Source organism: Scomber japonicus, chromosome 11, assembly GCF_027409825.1.
Source record: "Scomber japonicus isolate fScoJap1 chromosome 11, fScoJap1.pri, whole genome shotgun sequence".
In the NCBI taxonomy this organism is placed as follows: Eukaryota; Metazoa; Chordata; class Actinopteri; order Scombriformes; family Scombridae; genus Scomber; species Scomber japonicus.
Window position 1 is genome coordinate 7,328,065 of NC_070588.1, and position 27,805 is coordinate 7,355,869.

The following is a 27,805-nucleotide window of genomic DNA, read 5'->3' on the forward strand; positions in this document are numbered from 1 at the left end:
TTCTGCTGTTTTGATTGATTCTCTTTGTTGTTAGTCCAGTTTTTGAACCACCACACAGCCGTGTGTGCCCCCTGCCCAACACCAAAAAGCAGACAGAGAAGGTGAAGAACTAGCAGGTGAACACTGGAGCATTTGACATTTTTTCCTGGAGAACAAAACAGAGCTAAAAAGGTGAATATGGTGAGAAACGTCACTTGAAATTAATGTTGCTTTATTCTGCTGGATGTGCAACTATCTGCAAATAGTTGATAATATTATGATATTGTTGTGTAACAGCTTGTTGATTTAATTAATAAAATACAACAACATCCATGTAATTGAAATCAGCATTTGATGCCTTCTATCAGTATTTCCTGCTAAAGTAACCTTAAGCAAGACATGGAGTCTTGGGAGGGAGGGAGCTGTGCAGACTGTGGTGAGTGCTGCATTGGAGTTCAGTGGCACCTCATCATGCGCTGTGAAAAACTCGCCACAGCTCCCAGGCTCTCAGTTGTAGGATACAGTGTGATGTAACAGGAAGTAGTGGGTTGCCTTCCAACGTCAACCTGACAGCCACTTCAGTTGCGCTCACTGAGCGCCGGAGATCCACCGTATCTGCTGCTCTGCAACGAAGCCGAAGACAGAAGACGCTCCGGGGATTGCCTTGAGAGTTTATTCCCGCTCAGCCCTGCGTCGCTTTTGGATATAACTCTCCGGTAGGACGCCCTGAAAAAAGGGAGTACAAATCGTGCTCCACGCTGCTGTGTTTTCTGAGTCATTTGATTTGCAGTCACGTCGAACAGCGTTAATGCACAGCTGACAAGGCGATTCGTTCATCGTTATCTGTCTATGTCTCCATCGGGGTCATTTAAACTGTATCTCGATGGATTACAGAGCAGAGGCATGTGCATTAACAGAGTGTTGTTGTTGTGTCCTCAATCCAGAACAGAGCGAACAGCATCCATAGCCTGGTCCAGTTAATCTGCCTGTAAAATATGGATGTGATAGAAGGATGTCGTGTGTGTGAGGTTAAGACTAGTGTGCCATCCAAGCGCATCAATTAGGTCCATCTGGCTCACCTTTGTCTGCTTTACGTTGGTTTTTATACATCACTGTGTGTTACATTTGATGCCGATTGATGAGATGGTTCTTTGTGGTTTCACTCAGTCGTGTATTCCAGTTTTGAGGTAATGCGTAAAAACGTTTTTAAATGGAGCAAAATTACGCAGTTTACTCTCAAAACGCACACTGCGAGTTATACAGTTCTCACGTCGGCGTGCATGCGGGTGACTCAGTTATGGTTGACTTCAGCCACGGATTGCTCATGTGTACAGTGTACCTTACTAGACTGGACATCCATGCCAATGATTAAAGAATCACCATTCTAGTATACGGAGGAATGCGATGCATGCAGGGTTTTCAGAGTGATTGAACTGGAAAGCAACAGTGATTCTGCTCCATTCAGCACGGGGGCATTGATGTAAGCCGTGGTCATGGTTGCTAAATCATCTGCATGGTTACATAAGCAGCAGATTTGGACATGCTGGAAGTTTGTGGGCTGGACAGTGGAGGGAAGAGATGATGATGATGATGATGAATGATGGTGGTTGATGAGGATGATGATGTGTAGGAGGAGGAGGATATGATGACGGTGTTCACCATTGGCAGAGTTTACTGTGCTGAGAAAAGATGCACTGGAGTCATGATCAGGGAGGTGGCAGAGCAGAGGTAACTCCCAAGCTAAAGCCGATTGGTTAGTCACAGCCTAGTTTCGGGACATGTGTGAACTCATTTGTGTCAACACTTCAGATTTGATAGAGTACTGCTGCATGCTGCACACTTCTCACGGTTTTGCTATGATGAAACTGAGCAAGATAACCTTATTATGCACCATGAAGCAAATGTTTACATACACTTGTAAAAGGTTTTTTTCTGTGATTGCATGATTGTGGAAATGTGCATATTTGTCACTAAAACCTAAATATGATTATTTTAAATGTGTTGTGGGTCTTCTGTCAAAATAAAAATAATTGATGGATCAGTATAACACACACAGAAACTTGTAGGATATCATAAATGCTTGTGGCACAGAAGAGGAAGTTCTAAAATTGCATTTAACTAATGAGATTGTCTCCCTAAATCCTGCCAGTAATTATGATCTACTATTCTTAGTCTGTATAAATAGGGTTTGTTTGATCACACTCATTAGATTAAACCACAAATAAAATGATGGGAAAGTCCAAAGAGCCCAGTTCAGATTTTATAAGGAGTATTATCGTCAGCCAGGGACATCTTGACCTAAACAGATAAGAAAAAGGTTAAGTTCTGGAAATGACAGTAAAAGCACTCAGTTATGGAAAAATCATGGTTAAAACCTCTTAAAAGGCAGAAGATTAAAGCCCTTGAAAAGCTGATTTAAAAAGTACTTTTTTGATAACATTAAATATTAATGAACGAATAAGCACTCAATGTTAAAGTTTTGGGGGGAAAAACAGCTAGGAGTTATTTCTCCATTTTAAAAAAATTGAATAATCTCCTTCATCAGGACTGCGTGGGTGTGGTTTGACCAGATTTGATTCAGTGGATATATGAGCCAACAAGCTATATAAACAAGCAACCCATTGTCATCACATCGCATCGATTCAAATCTTACTTAATTTTGACTGGTGCACAGACATGTGTGACATCACCTCCGACTTCAAATAATTGAAGAGAAAACTGAAAAAAATCTGTCTAAGTAATTTGTGTTCATGTCTGTGGTTGAGAAAACATGTGTTCGGGTTTTTAAAACTCAGTCACGTCTACTTCTAGACTCCATCACTAGTACTAAAGGGATTTTCTTAAAAAAAAATCATCTTCAATATTCTTGAAGGGGTAAAATTATACACTAAAAAGATTTTAGAAGACAGAAACAGAATTTTGTGCAGAAGAAATATGTTTTTGTCTGCTTTTCCAATCTGTTAATCATCACTCAACCCTTCAGATTTATTTGTGTATACTTGTGGAAGTCCTGCCCCCACATTAGGAACGACTGCTCTACAGCTTACTGTCCATATCCCATGTAAAAAAAAGTAAATGATTTAATATGAATTGCTATTACGCATGATCATGATTTGTAAAGTTATATGACAGAACTACCAAAAACGTAAGCCTGGAAAAAATGAATTGAGAAATCAGGACCATTTCTCCTGCAAATGTGTCAAAGCTGCCAGTTGTCAGCACTGTCAATTGAGCCTGTGAGGCCTCGTTTCTTTTTTTTTGCTCTGACATCTACAAATGACCAACATTAACTACATGAGCATGATTGTGCAGTGGGAATGTCACGCCACTCATCAGATTCAACCCCCGAACTATCATGCTGAGTGTTTACTGCCTGAGTCCAAAAAGCAGCTATTAAATATGGGCGAGACAAAAGTCTTGGCAGCATAGCTTCCAAACTCTTGCAATCTCCATGGTGTGGTGACTGTAATACTGAAGCGATGGCATTTAAAAGCTGTGCCAGTGGAATCTCATTCACACTGTAGCTGAAGATTATACAGCAGCTCTGCTGTGGTGTATAAAGGTTGAATTAAGGATAATTTTCTTTTGCACTCACAAGCCACAAAGAAACAATTGTTATTCTGTATTTTAACTTAGAAGCTGCTGTTATACTAAAATGTCTTTGGTGACACTGTGTGACAATTTTCAGGCTGATTAATCCTTTTCCTTTGTGTGTATCTGTGAATCAATCTACATTATGTGTGTGCTCTTGCAAACGGTCTCCTCATCAGATGGGTGCAGAGGCCGCCCCATTCACAATCACTAGAGTGATGACAAGTCTAAGGAAACATAACCCTTTATAAATCATCCAGGCACAGAGGTCTTCTGCAGCCTGCTTTTTATTGATCCTCTGCTGTGTTCCTTATCCTCCTGTGGACACTATAGCCCTCACATACAGTATAAGGGATCTAAGGTTTAATAAGGGATCTCCCCTCAAACACATTCAAGTTGAACCATTATTGTGTTACAGCTCAGATCAAATCAGCAACCCTTTTATACATTATATGTCTTTTTCTGTCTGCTTACCTCAGCCTTAAGTGATCATATTACAAGCACAATGTACATATGCATCAGTCTCACAGTTCTCCCCTGAGGTTCTGGATTCAGTTTCAGGGATGTGAAACCTTTTGAGGGTAATTTTTCCGCTCATACATTATGGAGGGTCATTTTTTCCTAACCAGTTTAATTTCAGCGCTCAAGGTGCCTGACAAGACCTGTCACACTCTGATGTCTTCTGAAAAGCGACATCTGGGCAGCTTTGTCTGTACGCAGTGGTTGGCAGCGCGAAGCTGCAGTGCTTTATGGAGGAGAGAGGACAGTGGAAAAGAGGCTGTGCAGTTTCTAAGGGTGTTCCATGTTTGTGTGAGCTAAACAAACTGTCAGTGACACAGGCTTCCTGATTTACTGTGTGGGAGGGGGCCTCTGGCATACAAAATAGAGGAAATTGTCCCTGTGAAGCTCAGCGTGTCTGTCGTCCGAAGATGAACCTGCAGTACTGTATTTGACACTTGTTTTCAGGAACTGTAACCATTACTTCCCCATAACACAACATTACATTATTGTATTTTGGGGGAATTTGATGATGCATTTAAGAATTATTAAAAAGTGTTGACATATCTGGTTTTAAAGCAACCTTTCCAGTCAGTATTCACCACTTTGGACCCCTCCTCCACACTGCATTTTCTGCTGCTTTAAGCAAATGTCTTCAGCAGATATTTCTGTTGGATCTCCAATTAGTTAAGTTACTCTACTGTGAAAATGTGACTGTTATTATTGTTCAAGTCAGGCTGCCGTAAGCTATGCCAAATACCTCTTTATATTATTGCAGTTAATTGGTTTCCAAGATTTAAAAAAACTAACTTCCAAATTACTTTTGTTCCCCTTTAAAAAAGAAAAGTGTAGTTTTGTCCATATTCTTCATAGTGGTCATTATCACAACTCATAGTGTGACCTGAAGAAAACTCCATGTTCAACTGGCGTAAGGGTCTTTCTTTTGTTCTTTGTTTTCATTAAAACAAAATCCACGAGTAGATGATTATTTTTTGCAGACTGATGAGCTTTCAACACATAATATTCAGTTTAATATGTTTAATTTCATCGCACTCATTACACTGTAACATTATCTCGGCGGGTAATTCACATTTTATACAAAATCCCAAATATTGCATGCTATATACTCTGTTTCCATAGTAGCTCACTGTTGTAAGTGGCTAATTGTTTTTGTTACACAAACTCAGGATACAAAGCAACTTGAGCCTGTTAGTAATGACGTGAACAGCTCCCTTGGAGGTCAAGTCTAGGGCCTGCAGCAAGCACACAGAGGATATTCCTTGGCTTCCTTGGGGTTGTCTTAAAACAGCAGTGAATGTGACCAAGCTCCAGAGTTATTTCTGTCGTGGCAATACCAGTGGGGAATCTCTCATACCAGTTCTAGAAGACCCTGTATACACTGAAGACTACACTATATAGCATATACACTATATAGTATGCTGCATATACAGTCTGATCAGTATCTGTGTGAAAGTATGTCATGTGGTTTACCTTGGGGAGTTTGAGAATCCCTTTTACTAACATAGGATGTGAGTGCATTATGGCGCTTTGGGAAATGTCTAGATGGATTGATGGACACTTAACTTTGGGAAGATTAGTAAAGGATGCTCGACCTTCTTGCAGACAGATCTCAAAGGGCATCTTCCGGGGGTTTTATAATGTTTCCATCGCCAGGAGAAAAATAGCTGATAATTGAACTGAAGTATTCTTGATGAAACCCACAGATATAAACAACCATTTCCTTAACCCCCCCTCCAAAAAAAAAAAAAAAAAAAATCAGAGAGAATGTGTGAACACTCACAGTTTTCTGCCTGTAAATCCTCTCACGGCTGTATACCAGTTAATGACTACTAATCACTGCAACAAACACAGCCAGTAAAACCTGTGAAAACCCACAGTCTTGGATACAGGAATATCAACCAGAAAGGGGGGAAAAAACAGTTAAGAAATTGTGCAAGCCATTGTGTAAAGCTGTCAACCTGTCTCTAGCCAGCGCACATAAAGAACCTGACAAAGAAAATCAAGTGACCTGTAAAAATGTGGCTCCATGTAGTGGAAAGAATTGGTGGAATTAGCTTCACTTTCCCATCAGACTCACTGTACTGTTATGCCCCAGGTTAACCATGTGAGCACATACTCAGGTTAGGCTATTTTTAACACAGCTTAGAAGCCCTATAGTCACATCAAAACATTTATATTAACACCAAGGAGAACCACCAGCAGCTATGCAGGTGCAATGTACCATGGTGCCCGGTTTATTTTTAACCAGTGTATTTTTATCTAGGTATTTGTACTATTTTTTCATTTGCGTAGACGAGAGGCCCCTGGAATAAGATCTCTTTTCTTTGATACTTAGTACTCTTAACCCCCTTTTAAAGGTAACATAAGACCACCCCAGTGTTTGTTATGTTTTACTCATTTTTTTCATGTCACGCTTAAATAATGACAATAATATTACAAGAAATTAGATTTAAGATGTAGAGGGAAAATTTAAGCTACTAGCAGCATGTTCAGCATTGTTGAGTGTCGTCTTTTAATCAAATGGTTTGACGTCTTTGGAAAACACTTATTCGATTTCATGCCGAGAGTTAGATGAAAAGATTGGCACCGGTCTCGTGTTTGATGGGTAAAAAAATGTAGCTGTAGTCAGCAAGCTAAGTAAGAGTTAATGAAATCTCCTCTTTCAACGTCTGAGGCTTTGTTCCCATTTGTTTCTGAAATCAAATCTTGAAGACAAACTGTCCACATTTGCAAGTGATCACATTGGATTTGTGTGTCCAGACTCGCTAACATATCTGCACGGCTTGTTGTGGTAATGACGAAAGTGTCAGTAACTACATACGCTGTTGACGCGGCTTTCCAACGCAGAAGCAAGAGAAATGGAGATCCATCGTCCCCCACCCCCAAAGTGCCTGGAGACAATTTTGTATCCAAAAAAACACATTTGATCTGGCAGTCTGAACAAGGCCTAAAGCTCAGTAAGTGTAAACATGTAAAGTTGTAGTGTCCACAGGGTTTTTTACACTTTTTTATTTATCTCTTATCAGTTACGTTGTTTCACCCAGGGACTCCCATTGGTTTAATTTTTTGGATGATGGAACAATCCTAAGGGAACCGTACTCTCAGCAGTTGTTCACTTTTGGGAACATTGTTTTTCGTGATGTTGAGCAGTCGATGTTACAATAACACTGCCTCTATCTCTAATTGGTGCCCACTGTTCCTCTTTGATAATGCCGCTGTGTTTGGCAGTTGTCCAGGGTGTCCTTTCCTTTCTACGCGAGTTAGCTCTGGACCTTCGTGACTCATGTACCTGCTGTTGAATTCAGACACTGATTATCTGACATTGATTGAGCCCTGCTATCAGCTTTCTAATGTTTTCAAAGCTCACTTTAAACTGTCAGATCTTTTTTTTTTTTTTTTTAAACAATACATATTATTCATCTCAGTATGACTCACCTGTGTCACTGCCTTTCTTATGAATGCCTAAAAGTGCAGTTTAATGATAGTTATTTATCTCATGTGTATTGTAGAAATGTGAGATATACTGTACATGAAACATTGCACTCATGTTCATCTATAGAATCTCTACTGTGGTTTTCAGCTGTGTGTTCGTAACATTTTCAAAACACCTTTTCCTCCTACAGTGTTGCCCTAATTGCTACCAAACTTGGCAGGAACCCTTCATGGTCTAAAAACTCTCATTGAAAATCGTTGCCCCCGGCACCGCTGTGTGTTTTAGTGTCTTTTCACTCCTTGTTTTATTTTTCTGGCACTAAATTTGGCTTTCATCAACCTTGTTTCTAGCTAAAGCAGGCAACACTTTTCAGCAAAAAAGAAACTCCAATGAACCCACAGTTAGCAAATAACTGGAGCACACGGCACATTTAACAGCTAAGTAGATAGGAATTTGTCTCAGGAGTTAGTCACAGATCAAAACAGCATCAAAGAGAGAATATTGGACTCAGATTCATCAGACAGACAAAAAAAAATCAATGTCAGTTTTACCCCGTTTCTCTTTGATGTGAAAACTGTTTGCGAACATGTTAATCTTAACAACACCTTAAGGTGATAATGTGTCAGTGTTATGTTTCCAACTTGTTTCGCTGCCCTCAAGTGGACAAAAAATAAATAAATGTTGTTTTATAGTTAGAGCCAAAGGCAGTGACGCTGGTCTGGAGGCAGATGAATATACTGACTGTCACAATATTTTATGATTAATGTCCAAGCCACAAAAAAAAGCTATATTAGCGACAGTCAGACTCTTCTACCAGACAGAACAACCCCAGAGAGCTTTCATTATGCATGTAAATTATTATCTCTACAATAGCTGCTCATAGCTACTGCCACAGTGTGGTTAAAGATAAAAAGGCAAAAAAATATGTTTAAACCTGCATGAACAGATTGTTTTGGCCGCTTGGGGACAGCGGAAACAAGTACTTAACACAACATGACATAATCATTCATTAATATTTAAGCTCACGTGTTGCACTTGTTTTGTAAACAGTTGCTTATTTATGCATCCAGCAGTCACGGAGCAACATTATTATTCATTTGGAGTCATGTTTCTGTCCACGCGGTGAGTCTATGTTCAATATTCAATATTCTCTTAGCCTGTTTTTGCTCTCTACAGAACTCCTAAGGGAAATATCTGGCTCGTTAGCTGCTAAATGCTTCACTATGTTCACCAGCTGGCCGCTAACTGTCTCTGTCTGGTGTTTGGTGCTGAGCAGGTAGTGTATCGCAGGGGTTTTTTGAGCTTTTCTTCTAGAAACAGCTGCTCAAAGAAAAGTTGTACCTAGACAGATAAACAACAGTTGCTATAAAAGCTCCATAAACCTGAGGTGAGCTGTAGAATCAGGAGATAATGCTCTGTAGGTTCATCAATGTGAATGACCTCTCTTACATTAGACATTGTAATTTGATACACTGTTATAGAGAAAAATATTAGTTTATTTAAAGGACTGTTATAGTAATGGCAAGGCAACAGGAATGCTTGACTAAGGTTACAGAAAGGCTACTGGTACTGTTAACCAAGCAACCAATCAAGCCAACATTTTAATGCCATCAATCGATCCAGCCTCCACACACTTACTGTCCACCTTGTTATAAAAAGAGCTCACACATTATGTTCTGCTTTGGCACTGAACTTGGGATGTAAAATGAAATGGGATGTAAATCACGTGCAACAAAATCTTTTAAGGTTTGTAAATCCTCAGGATATTGGGCTTCATCATCTGCTCTTTGACCATACAGCCTCAAGCGGCTTGAATGACGATGGTGACTGACTGTGTCACTTTACATCTGACATCATCTACAGTAACAATATTCAGCACCAGTGTATGTGTGTCACTTTTCTAATTTCCCCATGAGCTGCATTAGTATCAGAATACAGTCTTTTCTTCTTTTCAGCACCACAGTTGTGAGTAGATCCATGTGCTTGCCTGGAGAACATTGGCATGTTGGCAATGAGGGCGTGAATGCGATGACATGAATACTCAGGCATCTGGGTTGTTGTCTGCAGTAACACCACTGGACCACTGGAACCTCCCTCTTGCCATGTAAATGCACAGAATATTGCGTGCATCGGGCGAACTAGGTTGATCGAGAGTTGAGGAGGTCTTTTCACGCAACAAAGACGACTCCTCCCTCACAGCTGTGTGGGATTGTTATTGTTTTCCTTGACATCTGGTGGTGCCCCTGGCAACTTGGAGACTCGCATGAGGTCTGCTCCCATGTCCTGGGCTCTGTAACATCAGCGGTTGAGATGTTCAAGAATGATTCAGGCATTATTCCAGTCATATGCAAGAGATTATCCAAATGTACAGCTGATCCCAGGGGGGGAAATGTCCACTAGCTATATTTGGTCATGTTGATTGAGAGAGGAAACTCTCAGGGGGGTGAGATTATCCAAATGTGCAGCTGATCCCAGGGCAAATGTCCACTAGCTATATATGTTGATTCAGTTATGTTGATTGAGAGATGAGGCCCTCAGAGAGAGTGTGCTACCATGCCCTTTTGAAAAGCTTTTCCTCCTGTGCCATTCACATACCTGCCATCTCTTTAAGAAATGTTAGAATTTCCTGCTTTGTAGACCCTCCGTCGAATCATCAGCTCTCATTGTGCCCACAAGATGACAGAAAACAGTGGGAGACCATGGTTGCTTGAAGCTGAGCCCATTCCTCCCTCCTTGTCCACATCAGGACTTTCAAAGAGATTTTATACAGATGGAGATGAGGTGATGATATACAGGTGGATGCTTTGTATCAGAGAATTAGTGCAAATGCAAATTATATGAGTAAAAAGATCATGGGAAGCCATGTTAACATTTGGCAGCCATTGGTGGAATCAAAGAGAGGCTATAAATAGTTTTAAATGATCTCATTTGCATTGTTGTGATTTTTAAAAGCAAACATTTATATGCACAGATAATTCAATCTGGATGCAGAAGATCATCTTGCTCATTAGTCTGGGGTGATGTACTTTGCTAACACCTGCACTCCTCAAGCTGTATCTCCACAAGCGTGTTTGATCTTAATGTAACCTAATCCTGTCTGATAAACACTGCGCCTTGAGCCATGTGTCGCACGTGGTGCGTGTAAAGAGAAACTGAGCTTGTCAACGTCTGAGGAAACAAGTCTGCAGTCTGTCTGTAGCCCACATCAGACTGACAGTGAATTTCAAAAGATAACATTTAGCAGAGTTTTCCATGAGCGTCGGCTGGCGGCCAAACAGACGACTACTCATTGAAGTCCAGCCGTCTTCTTTATTATATAGAGTCTAGTAAAATAGTTTTGATTAACAAGTTGCGATTAGTTACGTGTCTACATTTACGACAGCTAACCTCCGCTTCAAAACATTGCGAGTATGGTGATAGAGAAACGTGCCTGCCTGTCTGCCTATCTGTATCAGTCCCACCCCCACACGCTCTGTATGTCAGAGAGGTTGTGTCTTGCCAAGTAGACTGCAGAGGGTCCTCTACAGTGTTTGGACAAATATTAGCAAAATAATGGATTGCGCAGACAGGCTACTTTGGAAAGCACACTAACTATTAAAAAAAGGGTTAGGGTTAGGTTACATATGCCACACAGACGTTTATGGGCTTAATGAATGAATTAATACATTATCTTTATTTGCATTGCGTTTTTTACAGCAGGATTAGGGTTAGGGTTAAGATGCATTGTAAACACACTTAAACAGGCAGCATTGTCAAAGTAACAGGCCTGTGTCATATGAAGGAGGAAAATGTAGAATACCTCACACTGTCATTTTACAGTTTATAATGTCCCTGAACACTTTTTGTATTTTTTGCCATATATATGACATATGTTTTTTCACATGGTTATCCTGTCATTGAGTAATTTTCTCCTTATTTATTGAAGATAAAGATGACGAGAAGTTGATTCTGTAGATTCACAGGATGGGAGTGAAGTGTTATTTTAGAGTTATTTTGGGCATAGGCAAGGCAAGGCAGTTTTATTTATATAGCGCATTTCATACACACTGGCAACTCAATGTGCTTTTCATAGGCTTACTTTATATATAATTGATGATGTAAGCTAATATGTAGGCTAGATAAGTCGTCAGATTAAAATCATGTTTCCTCCATAACATACATATCCTTGTTTATTCTGGTTGAGTTAAAGTGCATTTATGTTTTCAGTAAAACAACAAATTCATTAAAACTGTCATTGTGGCATGTTTGGATAAGCCTTACAGCGAAGATGCCAACAAATAAATAATAAAGTCTATAGATTCTTAATTGTAAAAGTTCTGATCAGTCAGGAATACAGACTGTGTGACAGTACTTCACTACATGCTTACACGGGTAGGCAAACTCATTAAATTTGCATGAATTAAGATCAGTGTGTGTGTAATGGAATAGTGGCATTAGAAGGTGCCAGAGGCGACCAAATTTGGGCTTTTACAGCCATCCCCCTGGACCTGGACTGTTTTTCCCCCACTGGCTGTCTTCTCCATATCCTTCTGGAAAGCCCTGCTCAGAGATCTTTATGATGAGATGCAACACACACATGCAGATGATGTCGAAATCTCTCAGTGGGAGCGTATTGTGATATTGCCAAAGAGGTGGTGTATGCTCTTACATCAGTGCATTTTATTGAGTTGATTTTTTTCTTCTTCCATACATTTTGTTCAATATGTCACAGCGATTTGTTGTTATGAAAGAGTGACCTCCATCCTCAACATGTGCTTCAGCTGAACTTGTCAATATATTTATTCCATTGATCCATGAGCTGTAGCTGTAGCTTTAACCATTTGAACATGACAATAAAAAAGAAAAACAATGACTTGTAATTATCTGTTTAGACTTTTAAATTGTCAGTGTATGAGCGCACAGGCCGTGTCACGAACTCCAGTGAGATGGTGTTTGTTTGAGCCCATTGCATTCCCTTTTGCCCCAGCAGTAAACTAGGCTATTGTTCTCTTTGCTACCGCGAAATGGATTAAACAAGTCAGCCACATTGAACACATAACGTGGCATCAAACCACTGAGAGATATTGTGAGGAAGCATTAGATTTCTACACTGTGGATGGGAAAATCATTTGCTGACGTAAACGTTCTTTACTCAAGTGAGGCAGTGAGGCAGAGGCATTGTGTAAGAATGAAACATCAATTCTTCAACATAGCTTCGAATTAGGTGGAATTCATTGAAATGACACTGAGCAAATACAGTAAACAGATGGTTTTTAACCATGCTCGTGACGTGACTCTAGAGATGGAAATGTCCGTGTGTTGGTCGGTTGGTTGGTCCGATCATTTCACAACTTTTATGCAGACTGAAATAGGCTTGGGCGATTGGACTGAACACAGTGTTATACAAGCAGAATAGCCTCTTTAAGGGATAGTCCAGTGTGTAGATGGTTTGTGTAGTGATAGTGTAGCTGTAGTCAAGAGAGAAAGAGTGAGTGTGTGACATTGAGGCAGTATAGCTATGAACGTACTGTAACCCAGAAAAAGGAAACCTAGAATGTATCAGCAATTGCCTGTTGTTGGGCTGACAGTGGTCAGTAGATACTGTTTGAAAGCTGGATTGTCATGACATTTTGTACAGCTGTTCCACAGAGGCTAAATCCAACTGACTACTGACTACTCTACCACTACCAGCACTACCTGAAATGTCTTGAGAGCTATTAGTTAGATTGTGGTAGAATTGATTTAATTTGTCCTTATGTCTTACTGAAGGTATCTAGATATGAATTGAAGCTACAGTCCGTTCTGGACATTGAATATACTGTAAATGCTATGTGGTATAATTCTAAGCTTATGTAAATCTAACTGAGCTTGAAACTCAACCCTGCACCAGAGATTCCCTGACACCCACAGTTTGGTCAAAATGATACAAGACTGCAGGTCATTTGAAATTCGACACAGAAAGCACAACTGGGCTTTTTCCCTCTTTGGCTGTTTTCTTTTCTCTTGTTTATAAAGCAAGCACAAGATATTTACCAGTGGCCAGCTGTGTGTTGGCCTTTCAAAGACTGATAACATATTCAAGCAAACATTACGTTGATTGAGTATGGTATTTATGTTTGCATCAGAAAGCATACATTATCAATCGCCTTTAGCCCCCGTGAGCCTTGAGTCTAATAAGAAAACGCCTTTAATATTACATGGCTGGCACTAATGTGTTTCAGCTGGAAGCCTTCGTCAGGGGGGTTGACATAAAGTACAAACACAGAAGTAGCACAGGACATGACGCAAATGACTTGCAGGTGTAAGACACAAGCTACAGAATTCACACCAGAAATCAATGAAGAAACTGGTTTATTCCACCCAATATTTATTTTCTTGTTGCAGAACTAATGCTCTTTCAATAATCAGATTATCTTTATTTGGCTCAGATAGTAAATGTGCAGTCTCGGTGGCATTAGAAAGGACAAAATCTGACAAGTACATAGTTCACATATTGATTGTTAGTGCTTATGCTTGCAAGGACTTGATTAATTGTCATGGCTTCAGCCTCCGCTCTTGTTAAACCTGTATCCTGCTATAGAACCAGGCAGTAATGAAGTTAGAGGTCCTCACCAGTCTAATGGACATCCGAATGCCACTCAACAGAAACTCGGAGTGTGGGGCGCCAAACATCCTGTGAGGGCAGAAGGATGTTTACAGCACAGCACAACATCTCTGCAGACACAGTGGGAGTAGATAAGTACAGGCTGAGCTCTGGCTCTGGGCGACAAGACAACAGATGTTATGTATAGGCTGTTTTCCAGGTATCTTTTCGCAATGCTGGCGGATGCAATAGGTGATCAGCTCTTGTGCAAAGTGCGCATGACTAACCACTTCTGGGAAACACTGCGGATAATAGTGGACCACCCACAGTTTGCACTGATTTGTAGTTTGATTAAATGATATGATGATATAATCAATAATAACGTGTAATGCCTCCATGAAGGTTGATCTCTTAACCTTGAGCTGCAAGGCCAGGTTTAAAAAATATGTATTATGTGTAAGATTTTTAAATTGCCAACTCTCTTTTATTCATCTTTTATTTCATTCTTCCACTTTAGGCTTTGTGTTCTTTATCCCATTGCTGCTGTTGCTACATTGCTGCTCTTATAGTAGGAAAAACTCATTATTTTGATTATGACATTTTGATTATTATGAGTTTGTGGTTATTGATTTATGAGGTTTTTTATGACTGCTGTCAATGTACTACAGTAAAAAAAGCATTAAAAAAAAACTAAGTTGAGAACTCTCAGATTGTTCCACAGCTGTGTAAACTAACAGAAATAGGTGTGAAGATAACAAGTATTTCTAACCTTGTTTACTAAAATGTGAATGGTCACGCTTGTCCTTTTAGATTTTTTAATCCCAAAATTAATCTGTCTTGATTCCTATTTTTGCTACTTAATTTTTCACTTTCACCAGCAAAATGAACACAGTTTGTTACCCAGATTTTCATAGAAACCCATCCGGAGATAAAATGCCAGTGAATCACAGACATGTTATCCACTTATCCTCATGTGCATGCATCACTGATTGTTTGTAAACAGGAAACCTGTCTGTACTTAACCATCATCATCATTAAATGACCACGTATCTTTTGTGGCCTGCCACTTGCCAGTGACACTACATATTCAAAACATTTGTTTCCGTCATAAATAAGGTATTTATGTTGGAGAAACTAAAAGTATAATGCAAGGGGTTCTCACCATGTCAAATGGTTTATATTCAGATGGGAGTGGCCAGTTTTTTTTTTCCATTACCACGTTGAGGATCAGTTTTGTCAGTTTTTTCATATGACACAATGGCATTACTTACAAAAGCTACATCAAAGAAAACAGGATGCAAAATGCATCACAAGTTTCAAGAAAACAAGCTGTGAGTTGCATTCAAAAAGCTATTGCGAAATGACTGTGTGACGCGTGTTCTGGGTTGCCATCCACCGAGATATGTCCTCTGTATCAGTCTGCTAATGTATGAAAAATAGCCCTTGCCAAGAAACAGCTGGGGAACTTGGCAACGCGGTGGGCTGTGTGTGCATCTGTGTATGTGTCTGTGTGCATTTTTGTGTGTTTGCATGCACGCATGTGCGACAGAGCAGCTGATCTTTTCCTGGCTGTTTCTAATTTGCACATCACCATAATGTTTTACAATCCCACTTTCAGTAAAGCCCTCCCCCTCCTCTTCTCTCCCCGGTGCAGTGCTTTTTTAATTCTGAGCAGACTTCAGGAGGCACGGGGCCAGTCCCTCTGGTGATTGAACTGCAGGGAGACTTGTAAGAATCAACTGGGTCAAATCCCTCAGTGATGTACTGACTAATAGCCCTTTGTTTTACCTCCTTGTTTATTTATCAGTGTGTTGTAAGACTGTATGATTAGGTCTGTGAAAATTGGCTTTTTTCAGCAACTACACATATGAATATTAAACCTGCTTGTTGCATAATCTGGAGCACTAAACGTATGTTATTCAAATGTCAAAAAGTAATCTAATAATAGTCTATTTCCACTCACTTTCTTGAATTATTTCAGTATTTAATTGCAATTTTTCAACTAGTATTGCAACTACAATATGAATTAGAGTTATGTTCTATAAACGGCAGGCATTTGTGGTCGACACAGTTTAAAAAATATGTTTGTTCCAAGCATAACCACAAATATGTGTTAACAGAATCTGATATAATAACAGAGGTTTCTCATTAAACTTGGTTACTTATTGTACTTGACATTACTCAATAATGTTGATATTTAATCATGATGTTCAAATGTGGTATTATATTTGTTTATATCAGCTACATTGTATTGCTAATGACTGGTTAGCCATGATAATCCATGTTTGGCAGTGTATTTTATTGGATTGATAACATCTAATTGTGCTGATTAGCCTCACAGACTGCTCCACAGCTCTGAATGCTGCAGGTCCTGATGGATTTAAAAGTGTCAATGCTCTTTGTTTACACTTGGCAACAACTACCTATACTTAATAGTAACTGAAATTGACATAAAGAAATAATTTATATCATTACCTTGATTAACAAAATATAATGCCCACTCCTTGTTTGTTTTTTTTCAAACTTAAAATGCAGCATTTCTTCTACTACAAAAACATCTTTGATCAGTGAACTGTAAAAGAAACTGCAGTTCACCAGCCAAGATTTCTAACTGTTTTACCAACTCACACATTCATTAGTGACAGCCAAGTATTTGCCAGCACAAGCTTAAACTTTCTCAAACACTTCTCTCTCTGCAGTTAAGAGATTATTTTTGTTATGTAAGTGATAATTAAAACTGGGTTTCTTTCTTATCACACTTTCAATATAAAAACAATTCATATTTCTGCTCTATTCTATAAGCAGAATCATATTTTAAGCTGTCCCAAGCTGTTAAAAAAATGACCCCGTTTCTTGTAAGCTGTAATTTATCAGTGTAAAGTCCTTTGTTTAAAATCTTTTTGATGTTAATGGTAAGAAGATATTTTTGGGTTTATAGGCCCTGCTACTTGTGGATGCTCACTTTTTAAAGGCCAGTGTTTCACATATTGTAGTGTTGGTGTAATTGTTCCATCAAATTTAATTAGACTTCAGATGCTGTGAACACCAATGATGATCTGTTCTTGTGGGGTTTGAAAGATTTTATTAAATTTAGCTTCTGAATGAGCTGTAATCTAATCCTGTATGTAATGTGCCTACATGTATGTCATCCTGGGTTGAGGCTCTCTGCCCAATCCCCCACCCCCCCCCACCCCCACCTTCTTTTTTGTTCTTCAGCTGCTAGGAGAGAAAAAAATGCTTGTTATAGATGTTCACACTGAAAGCAATGCTGCCACCACACACAACCTGTTTTGTATGAGGTATTGTAAAACGTTAACAACTTGCTCCTGGTTATCTTGGGTGTCATTATACAGAAAAACCCATGACTTAGGCTGTTATATATTTATGGCAAAAATAAGAGACCAAAAAATAAAGGAAAACAAAAGAAGACATTTTAGTACAAGCTAGAGAGCAGCCAGACAAAAAGCCACAACATGGGCTTCAAAGACAAACCAAGAAAAAGCACTAAATGCTTTACTTTAAGTGGCAGCCTCTGGAGTCTGAACAAAAGGAACTAGAGCATTTGCTGACCTGCTAACTTTGATAGTGAAACAAAAGCGGTACCGGAGTACCCAGGATTCAGTACACCCACTGTTTTTCAAAGCCGATTTGTACAACCTGAGGGATATGTTTCCATTTGAATTTCATCTCATCTGCTGTGCAGCAGCCATGACGTGAAATCCCAGTGGCCTGCAGCAATGCTTCAAACAGTTTTCTGCCATTCTGCTTTGATGAGACGCCAGCATCACCTTCAATAATTGTACAAAGCAGACATGGCTCACAAAACACATATTGCAATAAGGACATGGGATTTAAAGTCAGTTGTACTTACATTACTTTTATCAAGGAACCTGAACTTTCTTAGATCTAAGAGGTTTTCTTTGGGCTGGACCCAACTGGTTATTTTGTCAGCTGTGGTGTTCTGTGATCACCAAGCCAAAATACTAACATTATGGGGACATTTAAGTCCGAATTGACCTACATGTACAGTCAGTGTTAGATTTTTGAGTCTGTTATAGTTACAGGTTGGGATTTCGACAGATCATATCTGGTTGAGTTAGACCCATATCCTATCAACCCCGAACCATAGGGTTTGTTGTGCTTAAAGGGGACATGTGCTGTTTGTGATGTTTTACGCTGTTTTGAAGTCAGATGCCTGCGTTAAGTAAGGTCATAGGTACAAAACATGAGGTGATTGTGAGTAAAAAATACTGCCAGCCTACTCTGAACGCTTCATTTGCAATGTTACTTCTACTTCCCCCTTGTGAAGACATCAGATAGTTCGAGCATGCCCAGAAAGGTTGTTCACATTGTCCTTTTAACAATAACAAAAAAGAAGTGAAATCCTACTACTACTGCTTGTTTACATAGCCTCCAGACCTGCCCAAAGTCCGAGATGCAGCACCTTGAAGCTGGCCAATCAGAATAGAAAGGAGCTCATGACGACGGGGGCTTTATAGAGGCAGGAACTGAAATGGCTTACTTCAGGCAGAGGTTTTGGAACACTAGATCATGTAAATATATACCAATGCAGCCTCAGACTATACATATTGACCTGGAAAAGTGCACATTACATGCCCTTAAACAACACTAATTCATTTTTCACATTCTGATCCAGTTGCTTATTGATTATTGTGAACATGTTAGATCCTTTGCAGCTTAAAACAAGAACATTGACGTCATAGTTGTGAGTGCAATAAAAAACCCTCCACTATAGAATGTATTATTTGGTAATCCAGACGTTAATGCAGAGGCACACCTCAGATAAAGGTCATTTCACTCCTTCAATGTTCTCTCTTCTTCCATGACATTACAAATCACTAACCAATAAGGATTTGGTTGTCCTCATGCCACTTCATCCATATGTGTCTTTTCTCTCCATTTTTTTCCTTTTTTGTTTTTTGCAAAATATATTTATCTGTTTTGCTTTTGTTGTCCATCATGGGTGTGTATTTCCACTGTAGTACAGTCCCATGTGATTTCATGCGGTTGCCTGGCAACATGACTTTAAAGTTAGTCTACCTGAGAATCAGTGTGTTGTCCACTGCATTTGATCAGTCATTGAGTATGAGGTTATATCTGACTGTCATGATGGAAATAAAACCAAAAAGATCTCCACACTGTCAACTATTCACTCACTTATACTAAAGTTATTAAAGGATGAGTTCTTCAAATCTGCCTTTAAAACAGCAGTCACAGTGAAATAGGGTTCATTTGTACAAGTGACTCTTTTCTGACTCCTTGAAAATGACAGGTCTTTATTCCTACACACTTGTCAGTTAGACTGAACAAATAAATCAGTGAAATAAGTGTTTATGTAGACAGTTAAGTGAAGGTTTCAATAATCGTACAGCCTGTCCTCGGGTTAAGTGACTGTGACAGTAACAATTTCTCACATGATTGAAGCCACTAATACTTTCATCAATATTATTTGTTCCATTTCAGAGAAATCTTTTCACTTAATAATTTATTCTCCATTCCAGATCTGCAGCTGGTAAGCCGTCAACCAGCTTTGACATGGCCAAAAGGAAGATGGATAGCATCGGGCGGAACGGGATGGTGGCACTTATGCTGCTGTGTAATCTAACAAAGGTAGGACAGCTTGTGGAGAACAACATTCACACAAGCAAAAATTGAAAACACACAAATGCTGCAGTCTAACCACTCAGCTTTTACTTTTTTTTTTGACCCACTTAGACTCATTCACTGTATGTCAGTTTCGGTTTTTGTTGGACATGTATTAAAGCTAGAAAAGGCTGTTTTAGGTTGGTATTAGATCTGTTCAAAAAGAACTAAAAACATTTGGTTGGCAATATTTCTTCATAGATGTCATGTTTTCCATTGAACGCAAATAGATTTAATGAAAGTCTGTTTATGTTGGACTCCCTTTCCTGCCATTATGAATAGCATATGTTGACTATTCTGTTTTAATCCCTATAGAGTCTGAATACACAGATGAAATTGGGTACAGACAAAAACTGGTATGTTTTTGTTTCTAAGGGGAAGCTAAGGATTGCTCCAAGAAAAACAGCCTGTTTACCTGTAAAAAAAATTCTCATAGGCAAGTCATTAGGGATTCTGATTTTAGGGTTGTCCTAGGTTACTTATTTTTAAATAGAAATGACACCACAATTACAAATTTCCAAGCCTGTACTAAACATAAACATCTAATGTGAAGCAATAATGATCATGTCTAATGTGGCCTCCGTGCGATATTGTCCAGAACTCCCGTTCACTAATCGGCCTTGGCTTAAATAAAACAAACAGTTGAGGATATTTACCATGTGTCTTTTCTCTCCTTCTTTGCAGACTTTTGTGAAGGCAAGCCTAGAGGTCAATGAAACCCAGCAGCAGCATCCCATCAACGTCTACCACGACATGGGACTCACCAGGAACAAGATAGTTACAGCACAGTTTGAGTGCTATCAAAAGATAATGAAGGACAATACTAACAACAGACAAGGTTGTTTTCTTAGTCACACATTTCTGAACTTCAAAGTAATCTAGGTCGAAAGGCAGAGAGCAAACACTAGCTGCAGATCTTAAGCTAATTAGGGCTTAGTGGTAATTTAATGATGCATATGTTGTTCAAATAGGGAAGACAGAAAAATATCAGTCTTAATTGTGAAAGTTTTGAAGTAAATAAAAAGTGTTTTCTGATATTTCTGTTATATATTTATAGCATTGTTACAGTCAAACTTAAATGTGTCTTCATGAAAACTTTCTACTGATTAAATCAAAAGATCATTGTAAGTTTTAAATAATAACATTTTCTCTTTGGTTTCAGAGCCCATGTGTAATCGCACATGGGATGGATGGCTGTGTTGGGACGACTCCAAGGCAGGTGTCTCAGAGCAGCACTGCCCAGACTACTTCCAAGATTTTGATCCTTCAGGTGAGATCCACGACTTACAGCAGATATAAAAATGCATTTACACCAGTAATTTTTTTACAACGGTTCTCCATGAGAAGTATAGGTCAAGCACTAAAAATAGCTGATCCTATCTTTTGTTAGATGCTCCCTGCCTGGTAAACACCAACATCTTTCAAATCACATTATCAGTTATTTTCAGTCTCAGTCTTGATAAAGGTCACAGAGGACATAATAAAAAACAGATCTACTCCTTGCAATTATTGAATTGATTGTCATGTGAAAATTGGTCCCTGTATCTTTGAGAGTCTCCAACCTTTATTTTGAAATACAGCGAAGTCTTTCCTTGACCCAAACTGTAGTGCAGTCTGTTAAGAATCTAGCATAATGAAAAGCAATTGTGAAACATAAGTTGTCATGGTTATGAGGAAGTGCTGACAGGAACATTTCTACGCGCTGTATTTATGAATGTTGTTTGAAGCGTCATAAACTGTCTATGATGCGGGTTTCTCAGGCTTTTATGAGCTTTCATTTAATTGTATTTTCATGTGTTTCCATGTGTGCAGGGATTTTTATCCATCAGTTTGTTTATTACATTAAATATGTTTTAATTTCTAGAAGACTCTGAGCTGAAACTTAAGAACAGCACATCCCTCAACAGGATGTTCAGATGTTTAATTGGATTCAGTCCCTCTACTCACTGCTCACAGTAGTGTCATGCATATTAATGGGTTTGTTTAATGGAGTTCTGTAACATAACTGAACTTTATAGGGCTCCAGGTAATAATCATCCAGACGACTTTTTAAAAGTCTTAAGGGGAATCTTTTCTTGACTTTAAGATGAAATGGACTTTCATATTTTATCGTTTACCTTATAGCTCCTAATTTTCCGGCGGCCTTGCTGTATAACACAGTTAATACCAAAACGCATCATGCAAGATTAACCCTACAGGATAATCCTTATTAATCAGTGTGCCAAAGCAACCAGTGTACATATGCAGTGCGTGTGTTGACTTTTTTCATATCATTTTCACCAGCAGAGATGGTAACGAAGATTTGCACTGACACTGGTCATTGGTTCCTGCATCCTGAGAGCAACAGAACATGGACCAACTACACCCGCTGCAATGAACACACCAATGAAGGCAGAGTGGTAGGCCACTTTCATGCATATGAAATATAATGACATATGTTAGGGTTAGCACTGACTGACTTTATATAGAAAAGCAGCCACTGTATATTTGCAGTGATAGTAAAAGATCACTATTGTGCGTATCACATGGTTTATTTTTTGTTGCTGCATACTGTTATTTTTTATATTATGTTTAACCGTGTCAAGTCTGTCCTGAGTGTGGCACGATAGAAGAGACAGTGGAGTCAGGGTTAGGGTCAGAGGATGAAATCAAATCAAAATGGTTCTTCCTCTGAGGAGCGTGCTCAGGAAGTTTCATGGCAATTTACCCACTTTTAGTAGACCTATGTCATATGTGTGTACATTTTGGCCTAAAGGTGATGCTAACAGAGAGGTCAAGAGGTTACAGCAAAATTCATCATCTGGGGAATAATTATACAAAGCAGGTTGAAGTTTGTCCATTATAGTATGCTGTTCCTTTAGGCGGATCTATTAAAGGAGAAATGCTTATCAGTGAGACAGTGCTGAGTGGTCACCAAAATCATCACACAACCTTCTCTGGGGACCAAGAATAACCAATCCAAAACCATTTCTCACACATTTCCTATTCAGAGCAACTATTTAACATTTAATCAAGTTAAAGTAAAATAAATTAATGATGTACTGTAGGAGTATAGGATACATGTTCTCTTTGACAGCGTTTTTTATTGAAACATCAAGCTGTACCCTGATAACAGATTGTGCACAATATGCATGTTCAGTTGGAGATCCAGATAATCTAATTTGTTTCTTTCGTTTCCTTCCAGACTGCAATGAATCTCTTCTACTTAGCCCTCATCGGACATGGACTGTCATTGACCTCCCTCTTCATCTCTCTCGGAATATTCTTCCATTTCAAGTGTGTCCACTTAAATCATTTGAGCGTGCTTTATAAACAGATGTTCGTCAGTCCTTTCATGAATTAATCGACCCTGATGTAATCTATACTTTCTCTTCCCGCAGGAGTTTAAGTTGCCAAAGGATCACTCTTCATAAAAACCTCTTCTTCTCTTTTGTCCTGAACTCTGTGATCACCATTATTTGGTTGACAGCAGTGGCAAACAACCAGGAACTGGTGCAGAGGAATCCAGTGAGTTTATTTATTGTTTTTACAATAATCACAGTCATTTCTTTTTACATTTATAGAATAGATTTCTCTACTGGTCCATTTTCAGTTATTCCCTTTCTTTTCCTAAATTCAGTCCTTAAACATAAATGAGACTAAAAGCTGCTCTAACAGCTGCACTCCTGGGGACTGGGGATTTAATTAATTTTTCAACACTATAATAGCTACATCGCTTTATTCATTGCGCAGAAATGTGAGAATACTGCACAAGGAAAATAACAGAAGCAGAGTAAAATATGCCACCATTCCTATTTATTATTCATGTTTTTTCTTCCTCAGACAAGCTGTAAAGTGTCCCAGTTCATTCATCTCTACCTGTTTGGCTGCAATTATTTCTGGATGTTGTGCGAGGGAATATATCTGCACACTCTCATCGTGGTGGCTGTGTTTGCTGAGAAGCAGCACCTGATGTGGTACTATCTTCTAGGCTGGGGTACGTGAGGAATAATCCCTGTCAACACATCATCAGTAAAACACAGTCGCGTATGTGTGTTTGTGTGTGTGTGTGTGTGTGTGTAGGGAACTGTGATACCTTACAGCTTAAGCTACAAGTGTAACTAATTAACTGTTGTTTTTGAAGGTTTCCCTCTTATTCCTGCTACCATACACGCCGTTGCTCGAAGTTACTACTACAATGACAAGTAAGCACTGAATTAAAAGGCACACAACAACTATAATAAATAATAAAAGTACATAAACACAATGCAGATGATTTGGCTCGTGTGATATTCTGTAAATATCCAAAAGATTGTTATAAATGATCAGCATCTCACACATTTTTTCACAAAGCGTTCAACCTAATGAATTCCTCAGGAAACCTATTGATTTGTATCTTGGCTCATGTAATGCATTAATACTGTAGTGTAAACGTTTCTCTGTTGTTCTCCCCTCTACTTTAGCTGTTGGATTAGCTCCAAAACATCGCTACTCTACATCATCCACGGTCCCATCTGTGCTGCTCTCTTGGTAAGAGGCTTCAGTCGTTTTCCCTGACACCAATCAATTACAGCAAAGTGAATCACATTTCTGTCCATGTATCTATTTGTGGACTGATTTTCATTGCGCAACGAGCAACAATAAGCTGCCTTTGTGGGGGGCCCTGCAGCAGGACACAGTTTCATAGCATGCATAATTATGTTTGTCTTGTGAAATCAATGCATCTGCCCCTCTAAAGATCCACCCACTGGTCCCCAGGCCCTTGTTGCATTGTAGGAATTCACCTAATCAGCACACAGAAAACTGGTGCCTTCAAGACTCTCCAAGGACTAAATGTTCTGCCTCAAACAACCTTTACTATGATTTGTTAAGTTTTCAGGACCCAAAAAAGTCCTCGGTGTTGTTTCTCATAATGGAGTCTTTGTTTAAATCTTACTCATAGTGTAGGGAAGAAATTATAAGGCAATTAACTTCTTCGTTTCCCTCCAACACTCTCTGGGTCTGTCACATGTAATAAATTTCACTGAAATGTTTGAATAGAGCATGTGGCTGAAACATTTACAGTGTTTATAGGGAATGTCATAAATATGATTTCCTGATTGCAGCCATAATGAAAAACCTTACTAATAATGCTTTTTGTATGGCTTTTACTGCCTGCTTGAGGTTTATTTCTGCAGTGAGCTCATTGGCACATATTTTTAAGGTTTAAATAAGGCAGAGTAATTACAGTCTTTAATCAAATAATACACAGAATCATTTACAGATTTTCTTTCTGTGCTTTTCCCGCTCAGGTCAACTTGTTCTTTTTACTCAACATCGTGCGAGTGCTTATCACCAAACTGAAGGTGACCCACCAAGCAGAGTCCAGTCTCTATATGAAGGCGGTGAGAGCCACCCTCATCCTGGTGCCTCTTCTGGGAATTCAGTATGTCCTACTTCCCTACAAGCCGGAGGGACGGGTTTCCTCTGAAATATACGACTACATCATGCACATACTAATGCATTACCAGGTGAGACATGTGGTCTGCATGTGGTAGAATTTGTGTTTTAAACTGTAGAGTTGATGGTCAATGTGAAAATTGTACATTGACAGCTGTATGTCATACCATTCTATCTAAATGCATTCCTGAAATATATTTTTAGAAAGGTATTCAAGGTCTACTGTCTGTTGCATGCACTACACAATCCCCAAGGACTGTTTGTGAGGTCTCCTTGTCCTTGCAATATGCATATCATTTTAAAAGAAACTCAATTACATGTAAGTTGCTCTCTCCTCAAATGCCAGCAAGCCCATTTACTGAATATGACGAATTCTGACATGAACTCCAACCGGGGCACAGACCTCATTATTGTTCTTAACTTTCCGTAAAAGCCAAGCATTCCCATCAGCCTAGATAGATACCTTTGTTTGTGTTGTAACTCTGGGGAGAACAGCAGGAAGGAAAGCATGAATTATCTGAGCTGAAAGGGGCTGAAATCGGTCGGCTGTTTGCTAGTTCTTATCTGATCATCCTGAACTGTCCTGATCACCTACTGAGCAACAGGCTCTAATCAACTCACAAAACAATGTGATCTCAGTGGTTCAGCACCTCAGGATGCCCGCTGAAGATTATTGATTGTTGATGTTTAGGACTAATTAGGAAGGTGTGTCTCATCCTTCTTTTTCATGTGTTTCATTTATGTGAATTTCAGGGTTTGCTGGTGGCCACCATCTTCTGCTTTTTCAACGGAGAAGTAGGATACTCTTTTTTATACGTTTTTATACACACACACACACACACACACACACACACACACATCCATACTTACCCTTAGAGATCAGGTATTGACAAGGCTCGTGGCAGGGTTAGTCCTTACGGGCTTTGTTGGAGACCAAAGGTTATTTACCTTTGGCAAGTAGCCATGGACTGTGCACTGATTACTATAAATTATTCAGGTGATTGATCTGTATACAAAGCACCTTATTGCCTGAACTGTTTTACAAGAGCCACTTAATAACTATCCTTTAAGCTAGAAAAAGGGATGTAGTGGAGCCTTACTGCTATTTTCTGCAATGGATCTTTTTATAATGATCTCAAGTTCATTACACTTACAGAAGACAGTTAATGTAATGTTGTGTCTATACAAAGGAATATAATTTATATTTATTCATTTAGAGCTTTGATCTAAATCTGTGTGTTGAGTAGCCAAACTTAGCATAAAAATAGAAGCATTGGAAACATCTGGCCTGCATCTGTCAAAAATATAAAAATGATGCCTACCGGCACTTCTAAAGCTCATCCTACTTACACAAAGTGTGTGTATATCTAAAGCTTGATATATCTTGTTCCTCTGTGCTCTGTGACCTTCATTTTTGTCTAAAAACTTTTTTTAAAAACATGCCAGCAATCCAAACCATTGCACAGGGTGCCAGATATCCTTGGTACTATTTTGATGTTACTGCATGCATACTGTGACAACATGACACTGGCAAGCTGCTGACAGTCACTCTACTTGTTTGCAGAGAAATGGTTGCAGCACAACACTCCCTCTAAAAGCCCAAATAGTTGTTTTTTTTCTCTTTTCGCGATGCATCACGTTAATTATTGAGCTTTAGAGGTGTTGGGAGGCTTTTTTTGTCTTAGAACTGTTAAAACTAGCCATTTCTCCCTCCTTTCAGTCATTATGCTGAATTAAATTAACCACATCCTGACTTCAGCTCCATAGTTAGTGCACAGACATGAAAATTGTATCATTTATATCAGATATCATGTAATTTAATTAAATAATAATACAATAAAGCTTTTTTGTAATCAATTTTCCTATAAATTGTGATTTAGTACCAACTAATGCTTCGTGAGCAGTCCCATTAATATCTGAAGTGTGGTTTCTTTGCTCAGGTCCAAGCGGTTCTGAGGAGGCACTGGAACCAGTATAATATCCAGTTCGGCAGCAGCGTTGGGAACCACTCAGACGCCATGCGCTCCGCCTCCTACACAGCTTCATCCATTACTGAGGTACAGGGCTGCTACAGCATTGACAGCCACACAGAACACATGAATGGCAAAGGCTTCCACGACGCAGACGCCTCCATCTTCAAATCAGACAACCCCTTCGCCTGAGGGCAGCACTCTTTCCAAGCTATGTCCAGCCCCCACACCCCTTCCCCCAACCCACAACCCCCCTTTTCCAAACTGCAGCATGTTTGGAGCTCCGTGGCAACCAGGACAACAGGGACTGAGAACTCATCCCCTCTTATAGATACGATGTGGGAAGCAATACTTAAGGAAAAGGATTGTTTACCCACCAGAAGGAAACTGACACCTCTCTGTCACACGACATATAGGCCCTTTAACAGTACTGTGAGGTGAGCTCGATACAACTATTCCTGCGCTGTTTCGTCTACAATTTAAAAAAACTGAACTGCTTCATGCGGACTGAGATGCATTCTGATAATCACAATATTGTTGCGATCTCTCTGCCTAGCAAAATTGTTTTTAAATGGATGAATATTAACTGTTTGACTGTCCTTCTGGGATCATGTCGTGCACAAAAAGCCTTTGGTTACACTGTAAATTCTTTTGACATGGTTAGTGCCA

The 27,805-nt window shown here is 39.3% G+C and overlaps 1 protein-coding gene across 1 annotated transcript; it reads left to right on the plus strand.

Annotated features, from left to right (window-relative positions):
• The first annotated feature begins 562 nt into the window (after positions 1–562).
• On the plus strand, positions 563–27,592 carry calcrla (calcitonin receptor-like a). The gene is made up of 13 exons (XM_053329261.1): positions 563–695; positions 19,607–19,715; positions 20,433–20,586; positions 20,911–21,018; positions 22,035–22,147; positions 22,933–23,024; positions 23,129–23,255; positions 23,571–23,724; positions 23,872–23,932; positions 24,191–24,257; positions 25,019–25,237; positions 25,920–25,961; positions 27,107–27,592. Exons 2-13 carry the CDS (start codon positions 19,641–19,643, stop codon positions 27,326–27,328), a joined length of 1,434 nt encoding a protein of 477 aa, XP_053185236.1. The 5' UTR covers positions 563–695; positions 19,607–19,640; the 3' UTR covers positions 27,329–27,592.
• The last annotated feature ends 213 nt before the right edge of the window (positions 27,593–27,805 follow it).